At 36.7% G+C, this 25842-nt stretch overlaps 3 protein-coding genes across 5 annotated transcripts; all 3 read left to right on the top strand.

Annotated features, from left to right (window-relative positions):
* The first annotated feature begins 3304 nt into the window (after positions 1-3304).
* LOC133880581 (putative disease resistance protein RGA3) lies at positions 3305-12972 on the top strand. 2 transcript variants are annotated; one of them, XM_062319567.1, is made up of 2 exons: positions 3305-3719; positions 11487-12972. In XM_062319567.1, exons 1-2 carry the CDS (start codon positions 3417-3419, stop codon positions 11970-11972), a joined length of 789 nt encoding a protein of 262 aa, XP_062175551.1. In that variant the 5' UTR covers positions 3305-3416; the 3' UTR covers positions 11973-12972. The 2 variants fall into 2 exon arrangements, with proteins under 2 accessions (XP_062175551.1, XP_062175550.1); XM_062319566.1 differs by lacking the exon at positions 11487-12972 and adding an exon at positions 4265-5531.
* On the top strand, positions 12063-13141 carry LOC133879075 (putative disease resistance protein RGA4). Its single transcript, XM_062317624.1, has 2 exons — positions 12063-12960; positions 13089-13141. Exons 1-2 carry the CDS (start codon positions 12063-12065, stop codon positions 13139-13141), a joined length of 951 nt encoding a protein of 316 aa, XP_062173608.1.
* Positions 13050-24635, top strand: LOC133880579 (putative disease resistance protein RGA1). Of its 2 annotated transcripts, XM_062319564.1 has the most exons (11): positions 13050-14205; positions 14321-14478; positions 14601-14706; positions 14824-14914; positions 16181-16313; positions 16886-16949; positions 23516-23632; positions 23777-23874; positions 24067-24108; positions 24289-24352; positions 24443-24635. In XM_062319564.1, the coding sequence occupies exon 1, from the start codon at positions 13197-13199 to the stop codon at positions 14145-14147; it is 951 nt and encodes a 316-aa protein (XP_062175548.1). In that variant the 5' UTR covers positions 13050-13196; the 3' UTR covers positions 14148-14205; positions 14321-14478; positions 14601-14706; positions 14824-14914; positions 16181-16313; positions 16886-16949; positions 23516-23632; positions 23777-23874; positions 24067-24108; positions 24289-24352; positions 24443-24635. The 2 variants fall into 2 exon arrangements, with proteins under 2 accessions (XP_062175548.1, XP_062175549.1); XM_062319565.1 differs by lacking the exons at positions 16181-16313; positions 16886-16949; positions 23516-23632; ... (2 more) ...; positions 24289-24352; positions 24443-24635 and adding an exon at positions 15229-15449.
* The last annotated feature ends 1207 nt before the right edge of the window (positions 24636-25842 follow it).

The following is a 25842-nucleotide window of genomic DNA, read 5'->3' on the forward strand; positions in this document are numbered from 1 at the left end:
ACTTAATTTTAAGATTTATTATTATTATTATTATTATTAAAATCAAAATTTGTTGAGAAAGGTATTAGTATGAAATACATTTCAATATAGTAAATTGTTTATATTTTTTTAAAATTTTTTAATATAAAAATAATCACTACTTTTAAAAAGTGATGAAAAAAAATAAAAGAAGTAGAAAAGTTATATCAATTAAATCGAATATGAATTTAAATTGTGATTACATAAATCCCAAACAGAGAAGACATGACAACACGATGACTTGAAATGTTCGACAAAATTTGGAGCAATTATTGTTGGGAATCTTACCGTGGTTTATGAGACAAAAGAGATGAGTGAGACTAGTCTTCTTTCTCTTCATCGCTTTTGTCTTTTTTTCTTCAAATTCATTGTATTGAATAACGAAAATATTATTTGCATTACTGGAATACAACACCCGTTCATATGGGGTGATGCAGTTTTGTTATTGGCACTTGAATAAAGGTGTTGAAGAGTAAGACTAGTATTCTTTCTCTTCTTCCGATGCTTTTGTCTTTTTTCTTCAAATTCATTGTATTAAATTTTGTTCATTGAGACCATTCAAACCTCTAAAGTTCATTGTCACCGACTCACCAGAAATTTCCATCCCTTTTCCAGAAATTTATGAAAATGAGTTATTCATAAGTTAACTGATATGACAACACGTGACACAGCATTTACCTTCGAAAAAACATTAACCCTTTTGATATGATAACACTGTCCCTTACTCCACTCAGATATACCGCTAAAAAAAACTAAAAATTACATTTTTTTTTTAGCTTCCAAATTAGCAAGGACCCTTGTCTCTCAGACTATCAAAAAAAAAAAAAAATTAAAAATTTGAATTTGTCAAAATAATTTTATAATATTCTTGACACATGTCATTTTTTTAATTACAAAATAATAAAATTTAAATCAATTTAAAAAGTAAATTTAAAAATCAAAGAAAAACAAAACTAAAAAAGAAAATGGGCGTGGCCGAAACCACCACCAAGAGTCTTGGAGATGACCCAGCCACCCCCGTTTGGCCTGAGGTGGGTTCAGCCACCCCAAACCATAATTAAATAACAAATAATTAATATTAACCTTTTTTTTTTATAAAAAAAAAAAAAAAAATTAAACAATCACGACATTTATTTTATATATGGAATGACTTAAATTAATTGAATAGCTCGTGAATAAGCTTGAATTCGTTCAAAAATAGATGAACAGAGCTTGAATAAATTATTTAATTTAGTGATAAACTCAAACTCAGTTCGTGTTCGAAAAAAAAATTAAACGAATCAAATTTAAATATTTAATACTTAGCTCGACTGGCTCAATTACAGTCCTAACCCTACTATGCCGGTTTAAATAAGTTTGTCGTATAAGTAAGCTGAAAAGTAAGTTTGCTGCAGCAATAAGAGATAGAGAGAGACCTCAAAAAATAGATCTCCTCCTCTCCCTTTCCCTTTTTACTTTCCGCTCCTACCATCTCCTTCCCATTTTGGTTTTCTTTTGTTTGTAGATGTTCTTCGACCAGATCAACAATTTCGGCTTCTCTGTTATGCATCCACCCACCTACCATCGTGTTGTGCCGTTTATCTCATCTCTGGCCGTTGTTAGAAATAATTTTGGGATGGTACACAAAATTATTGTTGAAATAAAATAATACCAATTTGAAAATTAATAATTAAATAAATAAAATACAAGAGATGAAAAGTAGAGTATGGAAAGATCTGGAAATGCTATATAATCACGCAAGAACGCTGTCCTTAAATGTTGATTCATACCTCTCAGAGTATAGAACTCGATATGATCGGATACCTTGATACGCAACTTTTCATGATTAGACTATAGCATCTACTTTCATTAAGGATACATTTTAAAAAACGAAGGCTAATAAAAACAACAATTTGATCAAAATGAATTGAAGACTTGATAATATTTTTGTAGAAAAACTAATATTATAATATATAGCTTTATGCCTTGAAAATAAGTTTTTTACAACTCTTTGTACCGTATATGAGACAAAAGAAGTGATTTTCATATATTATTCTCTTGACGTTTTAGTTTTTTTTGTGCACTTATTTATATACACATGAATAATAGGTGATGTTATTTCTATATCTAAAGAGAATCCAAAAGCCTTTAAAGTGGTTAGAACCAACGGTTAAAACGTTTGGAAAATCACTGAGTAATGACCAAACGGTCAAAACAAAATTCATTATAACATCAACAAGGTTAAAGCATTTTAATGGTTTGTAAAAAAAATTAATGACCCAACGGTTAAAATCGTAAACTGAATTTTTTTCCATTAGACTTACGATCACGTTTTAAATTTCAAATGGTAAAAAGTATTTAAAACAATAGTAAACAAATGGTTACGTAGTAAAGAATGTTTGTAACACTATAAAAACTCGATGCCAAACAATAAAAACTTTTATAGCAATTCAAGAATGTTTGTATCACTATAATAGCTTTGTTTATTGGTTGTAGTTTTACGAATAAGAATTTTTTTTTTTTTTTTTCTTTTTAAATCTGTCCCTATAGGTGATTTATGATTTTTTTTTTTTTTTTTTTTTCTTAAAATGAAGTAGAAGGCCGACACAGGGGAGCTGAGAAGTGGCAAAGGGAAGAGAGTGAGCCGCAACGTGTAGCAGCTAGCAGGAGACACGTTGAGGAAAAAGTGGACTTTGGACTTTTTTCTTTTTTTTTTTTTTTTTCTAGAGGCTTCTGCCATGTAGTCTTCTATTATTTATTTATTTTTTATACAAAAATTTTATAAATATCTTAATTTTTTATCTCTTTAAATCTCTTTTAATTCCTTTTAATAATACCTAATATTATACAAAAATTTTAGGGTTCCCATATAATAGAATATTCTGAATTTTCTGGACTGTTGTACATTATTCATCTAAAGGATAATTCATGGCAGTCAAATTAGTCAATGGAGAGATTAGAAATCTCTTTTATGTGTAGAAGTCAATTTTGTATGTTTTTTTTTTTTTTTTTTTTATCCTTAAAATTACTATCGGTTGAGATTGTCAATGGAGATTAAAAGCTCTTTTAAAATTGCCAACCACTTGAAATTCTCTTATCCATACAAAAAACTCCTTAAAATTACTATTGGTCCAGATTGCCAACTACTTGCCCACTATCAAAAATTCTCTTTTAAAATTTCCAACTACTTGCCAACTACCAAAAAATCTCTTTTAAAATTGCCAACTACCAATTAATTAATTGACCTTTTTCTTTTATGTATTTCTTGTGTAACTTCCAAGCAAGGGAGCTGAGGGTGTTATAACTATATAGACGCGGAGACGCCCAGTCCCTCCTATTGCACACCAAACATATCTTCATTCAATTCTCTACCTTGGCCTTTTTAGCATTCAATTCCTTCCCTCACCATCAAATTAAAAATGGCAGAAGGTGTTCTCTTCACCGTTGCTGAGGGGATCATTGGCAAATTGGGCTCTCTGGCTTTCAAAGAGATCAAATTGCTCTGGGGTTTCAAAGATGAGCTTGAAAAACTCACGAACACGGTTTCCACAATCCAAGCTGTGCTTCTGGATGCAGATGAGCAACAGCTTGGGAGCCATGCAGTTAGAGATTGGCTGAAAAAGCTAGAGGATGTCATGTATGAAGCAGACAACTTGCTAGATGATTTCTCCACTGAATCTCTGCGGAAAGAAATGATGACCCGTGATAAGATGACAAAAGAGGTACTCGATCTAACACTCTCAATACGTTAGGACTAGCTTTGTTTTTGTACAAATTTTTCAACATTTTCTAAGATATATAATAAAATGCATGGATTTAAAACTGTTAGAGAATATATGAAATTGTACGATTTGATTGTAGTTGATTATAATCATATTAGAATTAAATGTATATTCAATTCAGATTTGATTAATTTGATCTTTTCCCACAGCTTTTTGTATTATCTTTATATCCATATAAATAACGATAATTTGTATTGTAAATTTATCAAGAAAAATAAGAACATAATATAGCCCTTTAGACTTGGATTTAGCTTACATGCTATTATTTTTTTAACATGTATGTTGTTGTGGTGTGTCTCTCAAGGAGTAGAGAATAAGTGAAAAGCATTAATAGAAAAGACACCTCATGCGAAAGAGAAATTATTAATGGTCTTGAATGCTTTTCACTTACTCTCAACTCCCTAATAGATTCGTCACAACAGAATACATTGTAACAACCCACCCTCAATGACACAATATTGTCCGCTTTTGGCTCCCCAAACCAGACTTCCAAGGAGGTCACCCATCCTGGTACTACTCTCGCAGAAGCACGCTTAACTGCGGAGTTCTGATAGGTTCATGGCCATCACGGCTTTCAAACGCGTTGTGTCTAAATGGTGCATTTATACATATAAGCACATCCTCATTCACAGGCGATGTGGGACGTCACAATCAGCCTCTCTTTGGACCCAGCGTCACCGTTGGCATCCCTCATTGGGCTTGTGCACGCTCTCACCATCTCAGGCTGTGCAATGGCTCTGATACCATTTGTAACGACTCATCCCCAATGACACAATATTGTCCGTTTTTGGCTCCCTAAACCAGACTTCCCAGGAGGTCACCCATCCTGGGATTGCTCTTGCAGAAACACGCTTAACTGCGGAGTTCTGATAGGTTCATGGCCATCACGGCTTTCAAACGCATTGTGTCATAATGGTGCATTTATACATATAAGCACATCCTCATTTCCAGGCGATGTAGGACGTCACATACATGCTGTTAAAAAAATAACAGCATGTACGCCTGATCCTTAGGCTTTACCATGTGGACATAGGTCATAGACCAAACCACGTATAAGTGTCTTTATCTGTATTTTGGATATTCTTTAATATAGTGATCATTTTTCGGATTTGACAACCCCAAAGTGGTTTTTTCCTTTAATGTGTTTAAATGATTTTCCACTTCATCAACAAAATTTTGTGTTGTGAATGTGCGATTATTTTTTTGATTGTGTTCTTGATTGTGTTCTACATGTTGTCTTTATTCAATATTTTTAATTTGTAATAATTATTGCTTGTATTGTTGTTTGTGGGGTTAGAATTAGGGGTGTTAGATGAGCCCAACTGCTCGTAAACTCGGATTGACTTGACTTAACTAAATTCGATTGAGTCTTGGTTTGAATAATAAATGAGCCGTTCTTGAACACAATAATCTGCTCGAATAGTAAACGAGACATACTCATATAAATTCGACTTGGCTCATCTTGAATAAAACTCGTGAGCTTGGCTTGTGTATAAGTTCAACTCGACTCGTTGGACTTGAATCTTTAGCTCCCTCATATATGTGCATATATGTGTGTATATGTATAAAATAGGTTTTATAAATATAAACGTGTATATTAGTTATTAAGTAATAAGTATGAGATATTATAGAGGTCACTTGAACATGGGTGCGCGCACACACACGTATACCTAATCATATGTAAATATAAGATTCTATAATTGCAGTGTATAATAATATGTAAGACGTATTATTTAATATATTAGTGCCACTTAATATGTTAATACTAGTTAATAATTATAAGAAATATATATATATATATATATATATATATATATATATATATATATATATATAAAAGCCCCTTAAACTAATAGTCAATTTTAGAATAGCTCCCTGAATTTTTAAGTGCACTAATGTGACCTATCAAACCACTAAAGTGTGTAAAAAAAGCCATTTTTGTCAAAATATTCTTATAATACCATTATTCTCTTAAAACCTAAAATAAAAAATGAATAAAAAAACTTAAAAAACTATTAATATAAAACTAAAAAGTTAAAGAAATTTTTTAATTTAAAAAAAAAAAAAAAAAGGGAAGAAAATGGGTGGATCAAATTTTTTTTTTTTTTTATTTATTTTTTGATAAGTAAGAGAATTTCATTAAAAAACGTAAAGGGCCCCTAAGTACACAGGATGTATACACAGAAGCAACTCAACTAGCCCACATAAAAAATCCAATAAAACCACAAGGAACCCATAAGAAAACCCCTAACAAGCATAATAGAAACCTTCACAAAACAAAAGAAACCCCCAATAGTAACCCCCGAATACAAAAAAAAAAAAAAAAAAAAAAAAAAAAAAAAAAACCCCTAAAAGCACCCAAACCAACCTCAAAAACCCCCCAACAAGACCCCCCCTAAACCCAAAGGAAAAAAATCCTAGAACCCGAGAAAAACCCAGGAGAAACACCCCTCAAAAGAATTCAAGCAAAAACCGAACCCGAGGAATGACCCACAAACCCACCCAAGCACACAAAGGCACACAACTCTACAACATTAGGCCCTTTCCTTTCCTATGCCTAGCGGAATATTTAGCGTCGCCATAGTTGATAGAGCCATGTAGGTTCAAAAGCTCCCTCTTGCCTTTAGACTTTTGACGCGATATCATCTTGTCACGCTGAAATTCTTCTTCCATGGCATCCCGAATGGCCAACGTCTCATCCCCAAAAGCACCCTCTAACGCCCAATCCAAAGGCGAAACATCCCAAAGATCAACGTCTTCCTCCCAAACCACAATCTCCCCGTTATGATCAAAACCGATCGGCCAATTCCGAGATTGGGAGAAACTATTACCCTCAACAGGTGAAGAAATGGAACAACCTCTAGGAGGGGAGGAAGGCCCGACCACCCCAACATCGAAGACCTTTCGAGGCGAAGCGGGAGTAGCTGGCATCTTTGGGCAAGAGTTAAGAAACCCCTTTCTGAGAATGCCCGTCTTCATTGGAGGCTCTGCAACCTTCTTCGCTGGAGGCTCTGCAACCGTAACCTTATTAACAGCTAAGTCGGCAACCATCTTCAAGGCTTTCAAGGAATCTGATAGAAGTACATCATTCCACTTCAACGAAACCCCTTCTCTGAGTACCCTTGCCTTCTTGATATAACTTTGAAATGGCTTCGAGACCACGGGGAAAGAAGAGCGCAACTTCTCTCCCAACTCAATCGCTCCCCAACTCAGTCGCTCCAATGGAAGGAGGGGTCGTCAGTTGAGAGACCGTCAGAGAAACACCGTCAGGATTGCACCGCAGAGGAGGGGACACCTGAGCCGGCAAAGAAACAACCTGGACCACCGGAGGAAGGGACACCTGAGCCGGCGAGGGGGGAAACCCGAAAAGCTTAGGATCAATAACCCGGCTAGGAACTACCTTCAAACAGCTAGACCCTCCCCCTGATAAGGAAAACCGCACCGGAAAAACCCCTGGAACAGCCGGCACTGGCCCCGGACCCGGAAAAGCAGGAGACACCCTAGGGCTGCAAAACCCTCCCTCAGTGAAGGAACCTCCAAACCCCCAGGAGGAGGACGATCCAGAGAGAACCCAGAAGAAGACAACCGAACTGGAGAAGCCCTTGGAACAGCCGGCGACGAAGGCTCTGGCCGAAGAAGAGCAAGAGACGGCGCCAGAAAAGGAGACGCCCCTGGAGCTACTAGACCCTCCCCCGAAGAAGGAACCACCAAATCCCCAGGATGAGGCCGAATGAGAGACAACCCAGAAAAAGACTTTGGCGTCAACTCCGGCAAGATTCTCGACGAACGGGATTTAGGTTTCGGCAAGAGTCGGGTCAAACGAAAACCAGAACGTTTTCGACCTAGGCCAAACCCGACAAACTGGCCCAAAAAATTCTTAATAGCCTAACCCAAGACCACTTTCAAACCGTTGACCAGCTTGCTCCACGTGCGCAACATCAAAAATTCGAAATTCGAATTTGAACTTGGAGACGGCTTTTTACCCAACGATTCAAACGACCGATCTTTAACCAACGGGTCAAAAGGACGAGACTCCAAGACGAAGCAACCCACCGCCGAGCTCAAGACTTGCTCAGCATGACTCGTCGCTGGGAGGGGAACAAGAGCATCCGGCTCCGATGATGATGCCCTCAACCCGGAACGATGATCCCCCACGAAGGGCAACTTTTTCACAGCGGTGGACGGAACCGAGCACAACACCTCCGCAAAAGGATGGTCCTGTCCACTTTGAAACCAAACCCAAACTCGGCCCTGAGACCTTCGCATCCTTCTTGGTCAACGAAGACGAGGAATTTAGCCCTGTACCCACTGTAGCAGAGAGGAAATCGACAGCCTTACTCAACTCTCCAGAGAATTTCTGCCATCCCCTCCTTTCACAACCCTCAGGGATGAAGATGAACCCTTTCCGACAGCCCAGCCCAAAGGTTGTCGCCTCTAAGAAGCGCCCAGCTCTGTTCCCACCCGTCCGAGCAATCAGAACTTTCGAGCCTTCTCGGAATGACTTGATAAAATCTTGTTCTTTCGGTATACCCAACAGCATCTCCAACGTCGCCGCTAACCATTTTGAGCATTGAATACTTAGGACAACCTCGCCCAAAAAGCTTTTTCTTTTCTCCACCACCCTCAGCACCGACGCCCCATCCAAAACCACGAAAACAAAAAGACTTCGCCTCCACTGTAAATCTCTTCTCCATCTCGCTTCATTAGACCTTTTCTCATGTTGAGAGGTTGGATTTTTCTTCAATAGTTACCATCAGACCTTTGCTGCTTCATGGGGTTTCTATTCAAAAAGATGCTTATGCACCAATGGATCAATTTTTTTTTATATATATATATATATATATATATATATATATATATATATATATATATATATATATATATATATATATATATATATATATATATATATATATATATATATATGTTTCTATTCAAAAAGATGCTTATGCACCAATGGATCAATTTATATATATATGTGTGTGTGTGTGTCATTTTATTAATGCTAACGTAACACACTGACTGAAATGTTTTGACAGTATTTGACTACATGGGATAATTTAATTTTATAAATATATATTTTTAATATATATTTTTTTAATAAAAGTGACACATTTCATTATTTTTTTGGTGTTGACATTGACATTTACAGAATCTGTAAAGCATTTTGAGGGAATTTAACTACAATGACTAAATTATTATTTTTTGCCTACCTTGAAGACCTTTGAATTATTTTTGGACAAAAATTTCATACAAACTAGTTTGTAAGAAATTTCATACAACCCATATATAAGATTGACATGTGTCCATTGACATGTGAGAAACACATGTTGTTTTAATATAATGTGCTTCTCACATGCTATTTTAATAACATTAATAAAAAAATAAGTGCTTGCTACATGTTTAAATGACACATCACTCTTATATATGTGTTGTATAAAATTTCCTACAAACCGGTTTGTAAGAAATTTCTGTCTATTATTTTTTATTCCGCAGTGATAAATTTGTATTTTAAACCAACCACATGGATTGATTTTACATTTATTTATGTATTTTAAAAAAAAAAAAAAAGAGAGAGTAGGGGTATTATAGGAATATTTTGATAAAAGTGACATTTTTGACATATTTTGATAATTTGATGGGTCATATTAGTACACTTAAAAATTTAGACGCTATTTTAAAATTGGCTACTAGTTAATCAAAGGACTTTTTTTTCTATATTTCTCATAATTATAATATGTTAGTCTTATATATTACTAGTTAATATCATAATATGTTACTACGAAAAATGAACATTTTTATTTAAATAAATACTTGTTCCATTTTATTTCTATTTATGAATTTATAAAACCATTTTAACTTAGAAAATCAATTATCGTCCAGTGCTTACTTAAGAAGATTCTCAAAAAAAAATTAAAATTACTTTTCTGACTTGATCGATATAAGAAGATTAAAGATAAAGAGAAGATTGCCCACATTTTTTTCAATTGCCGTAGCAATAAACCTTCCAATTTCCACGCGAAAAAATAAAAACAAAAATGAAAAAAATTATATTTAAATGAATAAAGAGAGATTTAAAAAGTTTATTGTGGGATGCTTTTAAAAAGTAGTTAGTTAAACTTAAAAGTTAGTCAAATTTTAACTAACTAATAAAGATTTCATTATGAATGCTCTAACTAGTTTGCCAATTCTAAAGCTATATAAACAAGCTAGCTTAAAAAATATAAAATACTAGTTTTGGGCGTAATTAGTCTAAAAAACCTTTTTAGGCCTATATTCTAATAACAATGGATCAAACACACTTCTCTAAACATGTCTAACAATTTTTCTAAAATTAATTCAAATCAGTAGCTTTTTTCTTTTTCTTTTTTAAAATTTTTTGGGAAAATTTATATTATTTAAACCCGATCGTTTTTCCTTTAATTACATAGTTATAATTAAAATCAATTCTTACTTTCTTTTTTGAAGGTATTCATATGAAATTTTCAACCTTGCAAGAAGTTTTCCTTAAAAGAAAAGAAAAAAAAAAAATTAGGATTGCTCCCCCAAGCCCCATGTTTTCCTTTAAAAAAAAAAAAAAATCAAAATTTACCATTAATTAATTAATTAACTTACTTTTAGTTTTGTCCTCCCAAATTTTATTTTATTTTTTTAATTTTCCCTCCCAAATCACAAATGCTAGTTCCTCCCCTGTTTTTGAAGATGTTGATGCCCGCAAGTCATCAAATTAAAATCTACATGAATCACTATGTACTTATTGAGATTTTACAAACCAAGTTATCATTTTATGTAAATATCAACACGTGAAATCCAATTGGCCGGTGTGATGAAGAACATTGATAATCCGACAACGTTTTGTGTGTCTAATGTTTATCATGATGCTAAAAACACAATCATCTCATGCAAAATCACATAATTGATATAAACTGATCACATAATTAAGCTTAATAAATAAAACACATAGTTTTCATCAAAACTAAAACTAAAACACTAAACTTTGCATAAACAGCTAACAAAATTGAAATATTCACACTTGGGATGTAAAGAATGAAAGTGAAATGCGCGCAATTTATTGTGTTTTGCTTAGACCTAGTGTTTTGTTTCCAATTTATTTTTTAATTCAGTTTAAAAGTTTACTTATTTATTTCTTCATTTAATTTTTGTTTTTTTTTTTTTAATAATTTTAGGAATATTTTGGAAAGTTAAATGCAAAAGTAGCCACACAGGCAGCAAACATGACTCCTTTTCCGTCTATTTTGACTCTAATTGATATGAAAGTGGCTTTTTTGACCATGGGGAGGCAGTTTAAGGGTCCAAATGTCTTCCTCTATTTATTTATTTATTTTTTAAGTCTAGATGCATAAGTTATTATTAGGATTTGAGTCCTCATTATGGATTTTATTTAGGTCTTAAAATTAAACTTTGGACAAAAATACCTCCAAAGGGGCAGTTAGGGTAAAATTTCTTTCAAAATAATTTCAAACATTTAATCACATGCAATTCACTTGTCAAGATATGATTTGGATTGAAATAAAACACTTAGAATTAGAATTTGATGCAAAACAATGCAGCATGTGGCCAGGTTTCCACTATATCTAGGGTTCTTGATTTCTTTTTTAATAATATGATTAATAGTAATAATGTCGCATTAATGAGTTTGATCCATGTAAACTAGATTAACCTACTTTACAAGGTTGGATGTTACAGGTACGCACATTCTTTTCTAAATCAAACCAACCATTATATGCTCTCAAAATGAGACATAAGATTAAAGCGATAAGAGAGAGGTTAGAAGCCATCAACTACGATAGGAGGAGTTTCAACTTGGAGGTACGACCTGTAGAGACACGAGTCGGGAACAGGGAGAGGGATAACACTCATTCTTTTGTACCTGCAGAAGTAGTTATTGGTCGACAAGATGATAAGAAGGCGGTTATAGATTGTCTACTAGACTCCAATGTTGAAGAGAATGTTTTAATCCTTCCAATTGTTGGCATCGGTGGATTGGGAAAGACTACATTGGCTAAACTTGTTTTCAATGACGAGCAAATCCAAAAACATTTTGACCTCAAAATGTGGGTGTGTGTCTCGGATCCCTTCCATGTTAAAAATATTGTTGAAAAAATCTTAGAATCTGCAACAAACACGAAACAACCAACTGTTGAAATGAATACACTAGTAAACTCTGTTTGAAAAGAAATTGATGGAAAGAAATACTTGCTTGTGTTGGATGATGTGTGGAATGAGGATAATGAAAAATGGTGTCGCTTAAAAGAAGTGCTAATGGGTGGTGGAAGAGGTAGTAGAATATTAGTGACTACTCGTAAAGAAAGCGTTGCAATGACCATCCGCCATGAAAGCGTTGTAAGGATTATCGGGACAGTTCAATCATATTTCTTAAGGGGTTTAGATAGAGAAGCGTCATGGTCTTTATTTAAGCAGCTGGCATTTGAGAACAGACAAGAGCCGAAGAATTCAAGCATTGTAGCAATTGGGATGGAGATCTTAGAGAAATGTTCAGGTGTCCCTTTAGCCATAAGGACAATTGAAAGATTACTAAGCTCCAAAAATCCTAAAACAGAGTGGTCGTCTTTTAAGAACAATGAACTCTCAAAAATATCTCAGAATGAAAATGACATCTTACCAACTCTGAAGCTGAGTTATGATCATCTTCCTTCTCATTTGAAGCACTGCTTTGCTTATTGTAGCTTATTTCCAAAGGATTACACAATTAGCAAATCAATACTGATTAAGCTTTGGATTGCACAAGGGTTTATCAAGTTATCGGATCAAAATAGATGCTTGGAAGATGTTGGCCATGAGTATTTTATGGATTTACTATGGAGATCATTCTTTCAAGAAACTAAAATGGATTATATTGGTGACATAACTGAATGCAAAATACACGACCTCATGCATGATCTTGCCATATTAGTGGCAGGATCGTTGATCACCACGTTAGATGATAAGGAGACATCCATTGATGAGAAAACTAGTCAAGTATCAGTTGCTTATCATATAAGTAGTAGTTCATCTCAAGTTTCAACTTTATTGTGTAAAGCAACTAGGATGCGAACATTTCTTTGCCTTAGCAACAAGAACTTTGAGGCTAATATTGATTGTGATGCAACCTTTTCAAGTTCCAAGTTTTTACGCGTGTTGGATTTGAATAAGAGATATGGTCCTTCAAAAACTTTGCAAAATTTAAGCTTTATTGGGATACTGAAACATTTAAGATATCTTGATCTTTCTTACGAGAAAAAAATGAAGAAACTGCCTGATTCTATAACCAGATTACAAAATTTGCAGACACTAAAACTCTCCCGTTGTGTGTTACTAGAAGAATTGCCGAGAGACATTAAAAAATTAGTGAACCTCAGGCACCTTGAGATAGATGGATGTGATAGTTTGAGTTATATGCCAGTTGGATTGGGGCAACTGACTAACCTTCAGACGTTATCCGCATTTTATGTCCACTCGGGTTCTCCCTCCAGACATAGTGATAGTGGTGGTTTACAAGAACTAGGCGGATTAAATAAGCTGAGAGGACGCTTAGCGATTCAAAATCTGGGGCATGGGAAAGGTGTTGCGTTAGAATGTAAGGCTGCGAATCTGAAGGAGAAACAACATCTTAGTACTTTGTTTATATGGTGGAAAGAAGTTGGATTAGATGATGCCAATAATTCGGATGAAGCGTCATTGGAAGGCTTGGAACCGCACCCAAATCTGAAAAGGCTTTCCTTAGAATACTATCAGGGTTCAAGGCTTCCAAGTTGGCTCTTGTTACTCACAAATCTTGTTTCATTTCGATTACGTAAGTGTACGAAATGCCAATATCTGCCAACGCTGAGTCAACTGCCTTCTCTCAAGAATCTTATTCTTTGGTCATTGGAGGCTATGGAGTACATATCAGAAGACGGTGATAGCAATGAGTTCTCTTCTTCTTCAACGGTGCAAACACCATTTTTCCCGTCTCTCGAGTTTATTGGGCTCTATGATTGCCCTAATTTCAAGGGGTGGTGGAGGAGGAGGAAGGTGGATTCTTCTGTGGAGCTCAATAGTAATAGTGATAATTCCGTTGAAATAACGGAGCATCATTTACTCCCTTCCTTTCCTCGTCTTTCACACTTACGTATCTGGTATTGCCATATGTTGACTTCCATAGAGTGGATCCACAACTGCAAATCACTTCAAGTGCTTGAAATTCGTGAATGCTCCAGTTTGACATCATTGCCCGAAGGAATGCATAGGTTAACATCTTTGCAAAAACTAACAATTAAGGATTGTCCCATCTTATTGCAAAGATACAATAGAGACACAGGTAAGGATTGGGCCAAGATCGCTCACATTCCAGAGTTACATTTATAGTAACTGCCTCAAGAGTGAGAAAATTCAAGCACCCATGCATGCATTTCGACTGATTCGGGTATATTACTCGTCATTTCATCTTAATCCTTAATAGAACATGAAATACCCACCTTCTTCATCTTCATTTTCTTCATTTTTCTCTCTCAAATATGTCGTGGTTGTTAATATTTTAGATGCAGAAGCAGCAGAATCTGTTGAAGGCACAGAAGAAACAGGGGACAAAGATTCAGAGCTTCTAAAAATTATATGAAGAAAATGAAAATTATTATATCTGCCAGACTACCTCAACTGAGAAAAAATTAAAACACCCATGGATCTTCGATTTATTCAGGTATTTAGGTCAACACTTTATCTTAATTCTTCAAAGAAATTTGAGTACCCACCTTCTTCACCTTCACCTCCTTCATTTTTTTTTTTTTTTTTAATCTCTCAGTATCCCTATTTTTGATACAGAAGTAGCAGAACCTATTGAAGTACAGAAGAAACAGGGGAAAGAGATTCAGAGCTTATTAAAAAAAATCTAGGGCACTACGTGATTCTTCACATATTAGGAGCAATTGTTAGTAAACTATTATTTTTTACTTCCATTCTTCATTTCTAATGATATATATATATATATAAACACAGTTGATGAGGTGATGTATTCTGGGTGCCTTATTTCTCACTGTGTTAGCAGAGTGGAAATTGGCACTTGGTGAAATTGGAGCAAATATTGTGCGGAAGATTCAATCTGGCAACAACACTCTGAGAACTACCATACTGCACGGGTATTCATTTTGGTTCAATTATTTGTTACATATAAGCTTCCCCACATGCCACTTTATCTACAAATAATCAATTAAAAGATTTGGCAGTTGAATAATTCCATTCTAAATATCAATGCCTATTTTTGGTTAATTAGCTTAGTTTGAAAAAAAAGAGCAGTGATACCTTGTATTGGCTCAGCCCTTTAGAGTTTAGATTTGCATGATTTTAGGGATGCATTTCAGTTGACTAGATATCTCTCACCATTAATTAAGTCAACTAATTAAGTTGAAATTATTCCTAAACATTATACTATCATTTTTCTTGTAACTTCTAGATGTTGATCGCCTTGGTTTAAGACGATAGGTTGATGTTAATGCTTATAGCATACACCAAATTCAAGGGCTTCCCATATTCCAGGTGGTTTATTTTTTGCTATGTTGGAGCTCCTAACAACACAATCTGTTTTTAATCTACAAGTATATTAAGTGATTTGTTTTCACTTTAACTGATGTTCCATTATACTGATTACTGTTTACAATAATGCGCGAGATCCATTGACTATTATTACTAGCAATATGGACGGACGGTGTATTGGTGAAGCTATTCTTTCTATTGATATTAGCAACACCAAATGATGCCTTTCCTGCTCTATATATTTTAAAAATATGAAATTTGTGGTATACGCTTCTCTCTCCATTGCCAAAGGGTGAAGAGGGGTAGAGTAGTGCAGGACTCTGACAATGATTTATTTTCTTTTTCGAATATTTAATGGTAATTTTAATCCTTACGAGCTAATGTGGAAGTTGTTTGCACAATTTTGTATAGTTGATTAGCTATAGGCCTACAGCATTAAGTGGTGTTTGTTTTGCTGGTGTGAAGAGAGATTTGCATTATTTTTTGAGGATAAAAGGATGAACAAAAAACAGTAAGTGGTGTTTGGTAGGGAAGTTTGGATAAAAACTATAGCTTGGAGATTCAGAAATCCTCTGAACTCTCACTTGAAATGTGTACATATTTCTATAAACCAAAACAACAAGAAACATAATATATAGGTGGGAGTGGGCAAGACTGGCGTAAGACTACTAGAATCCCAGCACTAGAGTTGGTTTGAAAAGGACTCAACACTCTATTGTTTAAACAACAAATACATATCATTAATTGGATTGAGATTGAAAAGGACTCAACATTCCATTGTTTATTTAGTTACATACATGACATATCTTTTCTTAACTCTTTGTAATCAAATGCAAACCCAGTTCTCTTTAGATTATTCTGTTTCATTTCAGGTATTTTTGGCTTCTCAACTTTTTTGATTCTTTATATGGAAGCAAGATGTGAATCAAATGTTGAAACATACAAGAATGTCTTTTGTCAAAGAAAGCTGGTTCTACAATTATGCAGCAACTAGCAAACAATTGTGTAAGCATATGATTATTCCTTATGTAATTAAATTTATATTAACAAATTGGGTTACGCAGAATAGCTTCATTTGTTTTGGATGTGAAAAAGTTTGTTGCAATATGCTAGAAATATCCTTTATTTTGTTTTATTTTATCCTTTATGATAATTTTTTGTGTTAGTAGTACTTAAAGACCTCTACCTAACTTCAAGGACAACCCTTAATTTCAAGAACCTAGCTAGTTCTTGGCTATGATTACTTGTGAAGCATAGGTTGACATTGAAATATTGCAAATCAATACGTAGTTAATTTATTTTATTATACTTGTTTTGCTTCAAAACAAATTTTCAATTATTTTCGTCTTTATGCCTAACTGTAAGCATTTTAATCATAAAGAATTACTAGACATGTGAGTTAATCATTTCAACAAGTTTGTGAAGTTCTTATTTTATTTAGCTTTCCCTTTTTATGAAGTTCAAACATGGAATAGAATAAATTGGTGATAAAGGCCTTGAGTTTATGGATCTTACTACAAAGAATAAGCGATTAGCAATTTAATGAATCATATTAGACTGATTAGCTGTTTTTGCAGAGAAACATGTGATTACTCAATTGAGACGGCTCTTAAAGACTAAAAAGTTTAAAGCTGGCATTTGGTAAGTGCTTTAACTACATAAGCATGGTATTACTTTCATCTTTGAAATGATCTTATTTTTTAAGGAGGCTTAGCACACCACAAAGTTATAATCTAGCCATGGACAATTAGATATATGACATCTATGAAAAATCATAGAAACCCATAATTTTGTTGTCTCAAGCATAGGCTTCCTGTTGACTTGTCAGAATGCTCTTGAATTGACTCTAAAATTATAATTCAAAAAATAGTAGCTATCCGATGGGGGAGGAGTAGACCAAATAGTCGTTTTACTAATTATATTATCTACCACTCATCCTGTATTACCACTCTTTAAGGCCGAAAACACTATAGGTGTTGTTTTGGATACCATTTTAACTACATAATTAAGCATGTAATTTGTAAAATTAAATGTATAGTAGTTGGAGTTTAACACTGACGTAGCTCAAGCGGATAGACGTGATTGAGAAGCTGTGTTCTCAAAACACAAACATTCAACACACAAGTTGAAGGGATAAACCGAAATTCTATTAATCAATAATTAACTACTTCTTCAATACAATGACTCCCTATTTATAGTGAAATTCTTAAGTTCGTAAAAGGAAGAAAATATCCCAAGGTGGGAAATAAAGAAATAATGGGTGTCAGCATTCAATCCTTCATTAAAGGAGATACTTGCCGACCAAGTGAACCCAACTTAGGGAAAATCTACACTAACAAGGAAATAACTAAAAAGGCAACAAATCCTTTATTACCTACCTATCATAATCTTGACATTAAGGAAAGAAAATAACTTGCTTGGGCTTCAAGTAAAAGAGCACTTATTCGGCCAACCATGTGGTCCTGCATGGTCCCCCATCAATCTCCCCCTCCTGGAAGGAAATAACTAAAAAGGCAATAAATCCTTTACTCTGATTGTCCTACATCAGTCTCCTCCACTTCAGAAAAACTCGTCCTCGAGTTGTTGTCGGCATATAACGGGTCATCGGGATAGTAGGCAAACAAGTCGGCAATATTGAAAGTGTTTGAAATGGACATGTCCTCGGGAAGTTCCACCACATAAGCATTGTCATTAATCTTCCGTTTGACCCGGAAAGGTCCGTACTTACGACTCTTCAATTTGCCATAGGTCCCGGTTGGAAAGCGATTCTTACGCAGATGTACCATGACTAAGTCACCTTCTTGAAAAATCTTTACTCTCCTCTTTGCATCGGCTGCATCTTTGTACTTGCAGTTGGCTTGCTCTAAATTCTGCCGCACCTCTTCTTGAATCTGTTGCACTCGGTCAGCCATATGCTCGGCTGCTATGTTCAACCCCGGAAGCTTCGGAAGGGGAACCAAGTCGAGGGCATGCTTTGGGGGTTTGGTGTAAACAACTTCGAATGGTGACTTGCCTGTTGACCGGTTATTCATGCAGTTGAAGGCAAATTCCACATGAGGAAGGTTGAAGTCCCACTGTTTCGGTTTGTCTCGGGAAACACACTTGAGCATATTTCCGAGAGTACGGTTGGTCACCTCAGTCTGTCCGTCAGTTTGTGGGTGGCATGTACTGCTGTAGTTGAGGGATGTGTCGAATTGCCGCAACAGAGTCCTCCAGAAGTGACTAAGGAACTTCACATCTCGGTCAGTAGTAATGGTTTTTGGCACACCATGCAACCGAACAACTTCTCTAAAGAAGAGATGGGCTACGTGGGTAGCATCCGAGGTCTTCCTGCAAGGAATAAAATGTGCCATTTTGGAGAACCGATCCACGACTACAAAAATTGAGTCCATACCTTGCTGGGTTCTCGGAAGTCCGAGCACGAAATCCATACTCAAGTCTTCCCAAATGCTCTCGGGCACTGGCAGAGGAGTGTATAACCCGGTATTTTGCGTGCTGCCCTTCTCGGTCTGACACACAGGGCACTTCTGCACAAACTTGCCGACATCACGCTTGAGTTGGGGCCAATAATATCGATCCGCCACTAATGAGATAGTTTTGTCCCGACCAACATGACCACTGAGTCCGCCTCCATGTAACTCTCGCAATATCTGCTCACGCAAAGAGGTTCGGGGAACACAAAGTTGATTCCCTTTAAACAAATATCCCTCATGGATGTGGAAGTCAGCGTTCGGCTGCGTCGACATACACTTCTCCCATACTTCTTTAAAGTCCTCATCCTCGACATACAGAGCCCGCAAATGCTCCAGGCTGGTTATCTCAGACTGCAATGTCACGAGTAAAGTTGCTCGTCGGTTTAAGGCATCCGCCACCTTGTTTAGTTTTCCCGTTTTGTGCTTCAATACAAAAGTAAACTTCTGCATGAAGGCAATCCACCGAGCGTGCTTCCGGTTCAAAGTGTTCTACGTGTTGACGAACTTCAGAGCTTGGTGATCACTATGCAGAACAAATTCCCGATGAATCAGGTAATGTTCCCAATGCTTCAGGGCTCGGATCATGGCATAGAACTCCAGCTCATAGGTCGTCCACTTCTGTCGAGCTTCATTCAATTTCTCACTAAAGAACTCGACTGGCTGACCTTCTTGTGACAACACTGCTCCAATCCCTACAATGGAGGCATCACAGTCTACCTCAAATAACTTGCTGAAATCGGGAAGGCCAGGACTGGTGCCGACGATAACCGTTCCTTGATCACGGCAAAGCTAGCCTCTTGTTCATCTCCCCATCGAAATTGTCCCTTCTTCAGACACTCAGTGAGTGGAGCTACCAGACTACTGAAATTCTGAATAAAACGTCGGTAGAAGGTGGCTAGGCCATGAAAGCTTCGGACGTGTCCGACTGTAGTGGGTGTTGGCCACTCTCGGATAGCTCGGACCTTTTCTTCGTCCACGTGAATGCCCTCAGCACCCACAATAAATCCGAGGAAGAGTAGCTTGTCGATGAAAGGCTTCAACACCTGGTTCATTACTCGCATGAAAGTACTCGGCGCGTTGGACAACCCAAATGGCATCACCAGCCATTCGTACAAACCCTCCTTCGTTTTGAAGGCTGTTTTCCATTCATCCCCCGATCGGATCCGAATCTGGTGGTAGCCGCTGCGTAGGTCAAGTTTGGAGAAGACCTTTGCTCCGGCTAGCATATCCAACATGTCGTTGAGTCTCGGAATGGGGAATCGATACTTTTCAGTGATTTTGTTGATGGCTCTGCTATCAATACACATTCTCCAGCTCCCATCCTTCTTCGGAATAAGCAGGGCTAGCACGGCACAGGGACTCAGACTCTCCTTGATTAATCCTTTCCGAGTCAGGTCTTCAACTTGGTCTTGAAGGATCTTGTGTTCTTCAGGACTCATCCGGTAGTGGGGCAAGTTAGGAAGACTTGCTCCGGGCACCAAGTCGATTTGATGTTGAATGTCCCTCATAGGAGGCAACCCGGTTGGTAATTCAACCGGCGCGAGATCTCCAAACTCTTCTAGTATTGGCTGTATGACCCTCGGAATGACTGCCTTTGAATCTGACTCTGCACCTTTAACCACCAAGGTTAATACAGTCTCGGCAGTTTTTACTTCCTCTATAAACTGTGTTTCCCCAAGAGTGAGAAAAGACATTCCAATCGTCCCTGTACTCCTTTGAATGGAAATATTAGTCCCGGTTGGAACTAATATAATCTTCTTTCCATGCCACCAAAAGAGGTAGATATTATCCCGACCCTTATACGTGGCGTCTACATCGTACTGCCATGGTCGTCCCAATAACACATGACAGGCATCCATCTCTACCACATCGCATGTAACCTCGTCTCGGTAGGACTGCCCGATTGAGAAAGGCACACGACAAGTGTCTGTGACCTTCGTCTCGGCCCCTTTCTTGATCCAACTGATCTTGTAAGGGTTCGGGTGCTTCTCGGTTTTTAGCTGCAACGTGTCAACTAATCCCCGAGAGACAATATTTTCGCAACTCCCACTGTCAATGATCAAGTTGCACACTTTCTGATTGATGGTGCAACGGGTCTTGAAGATGTTGTGCCGCTGGGCCGGCTCTTCAAGTTTAGGAGCTAACAACACCCTCTGTATTATGCAGTTGACGAACTCTCCGTCGTCACCTTCGGCAATTTCCCCCCCTGTATATTCGCCGAGGTCATCGCCTTCTGCCTCCCCAAATTCTTCACGTGGGATCCCATCTTCACCTGCTGATTCCACCATATTAATCGGGCGCCGGTTAGGGCACTCATTAGATCGGTGACCCGGTTGGCCACATCGAAAGCACTTCCCGAGCATCGGTCAAGAGTAAGGATTGCTGCCGCTCATTCCCTTTTCCTGAGGGGGAAAGGACACTCCTTTTGTCACTTGGGCACTACTACTTTCGCCTTGGAATCTCCGGGGTTGTGAACTTTGCTGTTGACTTGGCAATACGGGCGACTCCACCTTCTTCTCGATCTGCTTAATAGTTTGTGATCGACTTGGTTGACGGGCCATCTGCATCTCGATCTTCATAGCCAGATTGACCGCCTCGGATAAATTCCAGACCGAATGTAAAGAGACTTGGTCTTGGGTGTTTAGTCGCAACCCACCAACATACCGAGCTACTTGTTGGCCTTCCGTCTCGGATAAATTGTTCCGAGAGTCCAGGCGATAGGATTATTCGGTATAGTCCATAACCAACCGCGACCCTTGTCGGCAATTCTAGTATTGCTGGTACAACATCTACTCGTAATCTGGGGGCAGGAACCGAGCCTTCATCAGTTTCTTCATCTTCAACCAAGTTCGAACCGGTTGCTTGTGTTGCCTCCTCCGGTTGCTCTGCGTCTGTTCCCACCAAGCAGATGCCCCTCCGCGCAACTTATACGCCACCAACTTTACTTGTTGTTCTTCCGGCGTTTGCATGTAGTCAAAGAAGTTCTCTACTTCGAGAATCCAATCAAGGAAATTCTCGATGTGGAGCTGACCATTAAAACCAGGAAGGTCGATTTTTACCCGAAAATTGTGGGAATTTTCAAATTTTCTTCTTCCACCAACTTCTTCCCTGAAGTGGTCGTCTTCGTCGCTAGATGACTCTTCGAAGGTTTGAGGCCTTTGTCGAGGTCCAGGACCACGTTCTCCTCCGGAATGGCCACGAGCCTCTTCATGGTCACGATTCCGGTTGGGTTCATGGTTCCTATTGCCGTGAATCCCAAGTCCAGCAATAGCTTGCTGCATCTCCCGCATTAAGCGTTCCATGACATCAAATCGCTGGCCATGAGCACGAACTTCTGCCCGAAGGGCCTGCACTCCCCGCTCTTCGTCGTCGGAGTGGTTGCCTATATCTCCGTCTTTTGCCATCAGACCAGGTTAGTCAAGGCTCTGATACCAATTGACGTAGCGCAAGTGGATAGATGTGATTGAGAAGCTGTGTTCTCAAAACACAAACATTCAACACACAAGTTAAAGGGATAAACCGAAATTCTATTAATCAATAATCAACTACTTCTTCAATACAATGACTCCCTATTTATAGTGAAATTCTAAAGTTCGTAAAAGGAAGAAAATATCCCAAGGTGGGAAATAAAGAAATAATGGGTGTCAGCATTCAATCCTTCATTAAAGGAGATACTTGCCGACCAAGTGAACCCAACTTAGGGAAAATCTACACTACCAAGGAAATAACTAAAAAGGCAACAAATCCTTTATTACCTACCTATCATAATCTTGACATTAAGGAAAGAAAATAACTTGCTTGGGCTTCAAGTAAAAGAGCACTTATTCGGCCAACCATGTGGTCCTGCATGGTCCTCCATCAATCCCCCCCTCCTGGAAGGAAATAACTAAAAAGGCAATAAATCCTTTACTCTGATTGTCCTACATCAAACACACTTGAACGATTTACTCGTGTTTGTCATAACTGACGCCAGGTAATTCACTTTCCAAATAAGATGACAAGAGCCAGCAGTATCATATGTTGGAACTGTGAAATGGCCACCTCAACAATTTTAAAGGGACTTGCATTTTGGTCAAAGTGGAAAATTATGGTAATAGGATGTTTATTAAAGAATTTTATTTTTGGTTTCTTTCTATATTACCACCTTTAAAAAACATGTAAATTCTTTTGAGGTTGTCAAGTCTGTGGCGGTCGAGAATGATCAGTCTTCTTGTGTCAATTGGAGGGAGAGAAGAGCGGCTGTTTTGAGCCAAGAAGGTGAATTACGAGTTATTCTTATGAAGAGATCCATGAAAATGACCTTTCACCCAGGTATAGATTTGCACCAAATTGATGATCCACGGTGGATGTTGACAGTTTGAGTGAAGAAGATTGATGTGAGTTTAATTCAGTGTGGCAAACAGGGGATGTAGCATTGCCAGGTGGGAAAATGGAGGAAGGAGATGTAGATGACTCTGCTACTGCGTTGAGAGAAGCCATGGAAGAGATTGGCTTGGAGCCCAATCTGGTTCAAGTTGTTGCCACTTTACAGCCTTTTACCTTTCTTTTTCTTTTTCTTTTTTAATTGAAAACGGAAAAGGATTACAAAGGGGTCTTCCCATTTTTTATCTTAATCGAAAAAAGAATAGAAAACTGGTTGAAAATGCTTCCAAACACATGTCCAAGCATGCAGCAATCATTTAGCTCATAAGACTAGATATGAAGTTGACTGCTATAACCTGCTGATTCAAACAGGTGCTTAATTGGTACTCCTGTAATAATGGAGGTAAGGAATACAAAGACGAAGCTTTGCTAGGAGGGTGAAGGAAGACTTGCATGCACATATCTCATACCAGCAGTAGCTTCCCCGCGGTATGATTGATGATGTTTCATTACGAATTAAACATAAGCTCATACAAATCCAGCTTTAATATGTTCGATTAAGAATAAACTCAGAGTCTAACTACACAAGTAATTAGATTATGATATCTATTTTCCTTCTTCAAATTCTTATAGGATTATGTGCCCATTGTGTTCGACAGCTTTTGTGCTAATGTCGTGGTTGATGGGTGTACAGTGTACTATCAACCTTGGATTACTTACCTTGGTTGATGGTAAGTAATTGCTTCATCGGTGTAATCAGTTTGCTGCTATAATTCTGTTCCAGAGAGTTTATCAAGCTTATACTTAGAAATTTATATTATAGACTGAAAAATTGGTAAAAATTAGGCATCAGCAACTTTAATTAGATTTTTTTTCAACCACACACACCCTTTACATGTACTTAACGAAGTTGGTGAATACAGGATATGAGGATTATAACTGGTTGAGGCCTTTGAGCTACAGAGGTGCATATGTTTTTTTTGTTGGCCTTCTCTCCTATCAGCAAAGCCTGCTATGAAATGAAAATATCTCCAAGAAAGTTTTTCATCAAAATCCAATGGACATTTGTTCTTAATTTCTTTGGTTAATTTATGGGTAATTCTCCAGTATTAGTCAGTCTAACACATCTATTTCTTGGCTTTCAGTGAATTCCTGAGTAGTGGCATTACGCCCCAACTGTGCCAATTGTGCTTGTAGGAACCAAACTTGGTATGGATTAATTTTACTAGAAACATTTCAATCTTAACATGCCAATACAAGCCAATTTAAATTTAACCATGCATGTTTGGATATGATCAGATGTACGGGGAGACAAGCAGTATTTGATTGATCATCTTAGCGCTACATCAGTGATCTTTCAGTTAGCTGTTGTTTGGAAAGAGGATTGTCGACCAAAAGAGGGAGGAAAATTCATATGTTATTGATATGAAGGGTGATTGAGATACAAAATGATATTTAGTGTAGATTTTCTTTTATGAGGACTCACAGCAGTTGCTTGTCCAGATTTTAGTCATTTCAAATTCATTGAGACCTGAATTATTAGTTTGATTTTTTTTTTTTTTTTTCTAAGTTTCTGGGTATATATGTAGTATTCCCAAATAGATCGAAGATATCTTCTTAACTTTGAGTTCATAATTCTTGTTTATTTTGCACTTTTGCAATATCCATTTATTAGCTTGTAGTATCATTTACTTGATATAATCATGAGGTGAACTGAAGAGGAGCCTATGCTTGATATACATTTTGTGTAATTCAAATTTCACAATGAGCAGATTTTCTTGAAAGATTTGTTTTCTTCTCTTCAAATTTTCATCACAGTGAGCAGATTGTTCGAATCCCATCAACATCTAGACCATAGATGCTGAAACTGCGATTTGTAAATGTATTGAAATTTGCTTCAAGGAAAGTATGAGGGAAAAGGATTACGACTTCAATTAACCAGAATGGAAACAATTGCTAGGCATAGGTCACATGTCAGATTTATTGAATAGAAAAAATAACAGTAATAATAATATGTGATTCCATCCTTGTTATGTTCATTTTTCTAACAGATTGTTTGAAAAATATATGCTTTGTTGGACAATGCTTTTTGGGATTTTTGCTTTTTAGCAAAAAAGTAAAGAGCATTATTAACAAACAACTTCACACACAAAACATTTAAAAATTACTTTCACTTTTATGTCATATCAGAATATTTTTTTAGTCAATAAAAAGAAAACAAAAAAACATTATCTAAAAAGTTTTATTAAAACGTACTTAGTACTCCGTAAAATTCAAAACAAGAAAAGAAAATAAAGTCTATATAGCGTGATCCCCATTTAATACATGAAAATTAGATTTTTGGTTGAGAAACCATACCACATAGACTTTGGGGGATGGGGATGATGAGTAGAATTCAATGACTCAGGGCCAAAGAGTCTCTTTTTTTTTTTTTTTTTTTTTTTTTTTTTTTTTTCATTTCTTAGCATTTTCTTAGGGATAAAAGAAAATTTTCATATCCAATCTACACAAAAAATTATCCAAAATGGATGGAAGAACTTATTTGGTATCGTTTTCAAATCTTAAAAATTTAATTGACAGAATTAGAAATCCAAAGAATTAAATTATAAAACCTCAAATCACACAGGTTATTTTGATATTTTCCCCTTATTTTTGTCATATATTTTTGTTCTTCTTAAAATTTTAATTATTATTTTTTT

Source organism: Alnus glutinosa, chromosome 10 (genome assembly GCF_958979055.1).
Source record: "Alnus glutinosa chromosome 10, dhAlnGlut1.1, whole genome shotgun sequence".
NCBI lineage: Eukaryota > Viridiplantae > Streptophyta > Magnoliopsida > Fagales > Betulaceae > Alnus > Alnus glutinosa.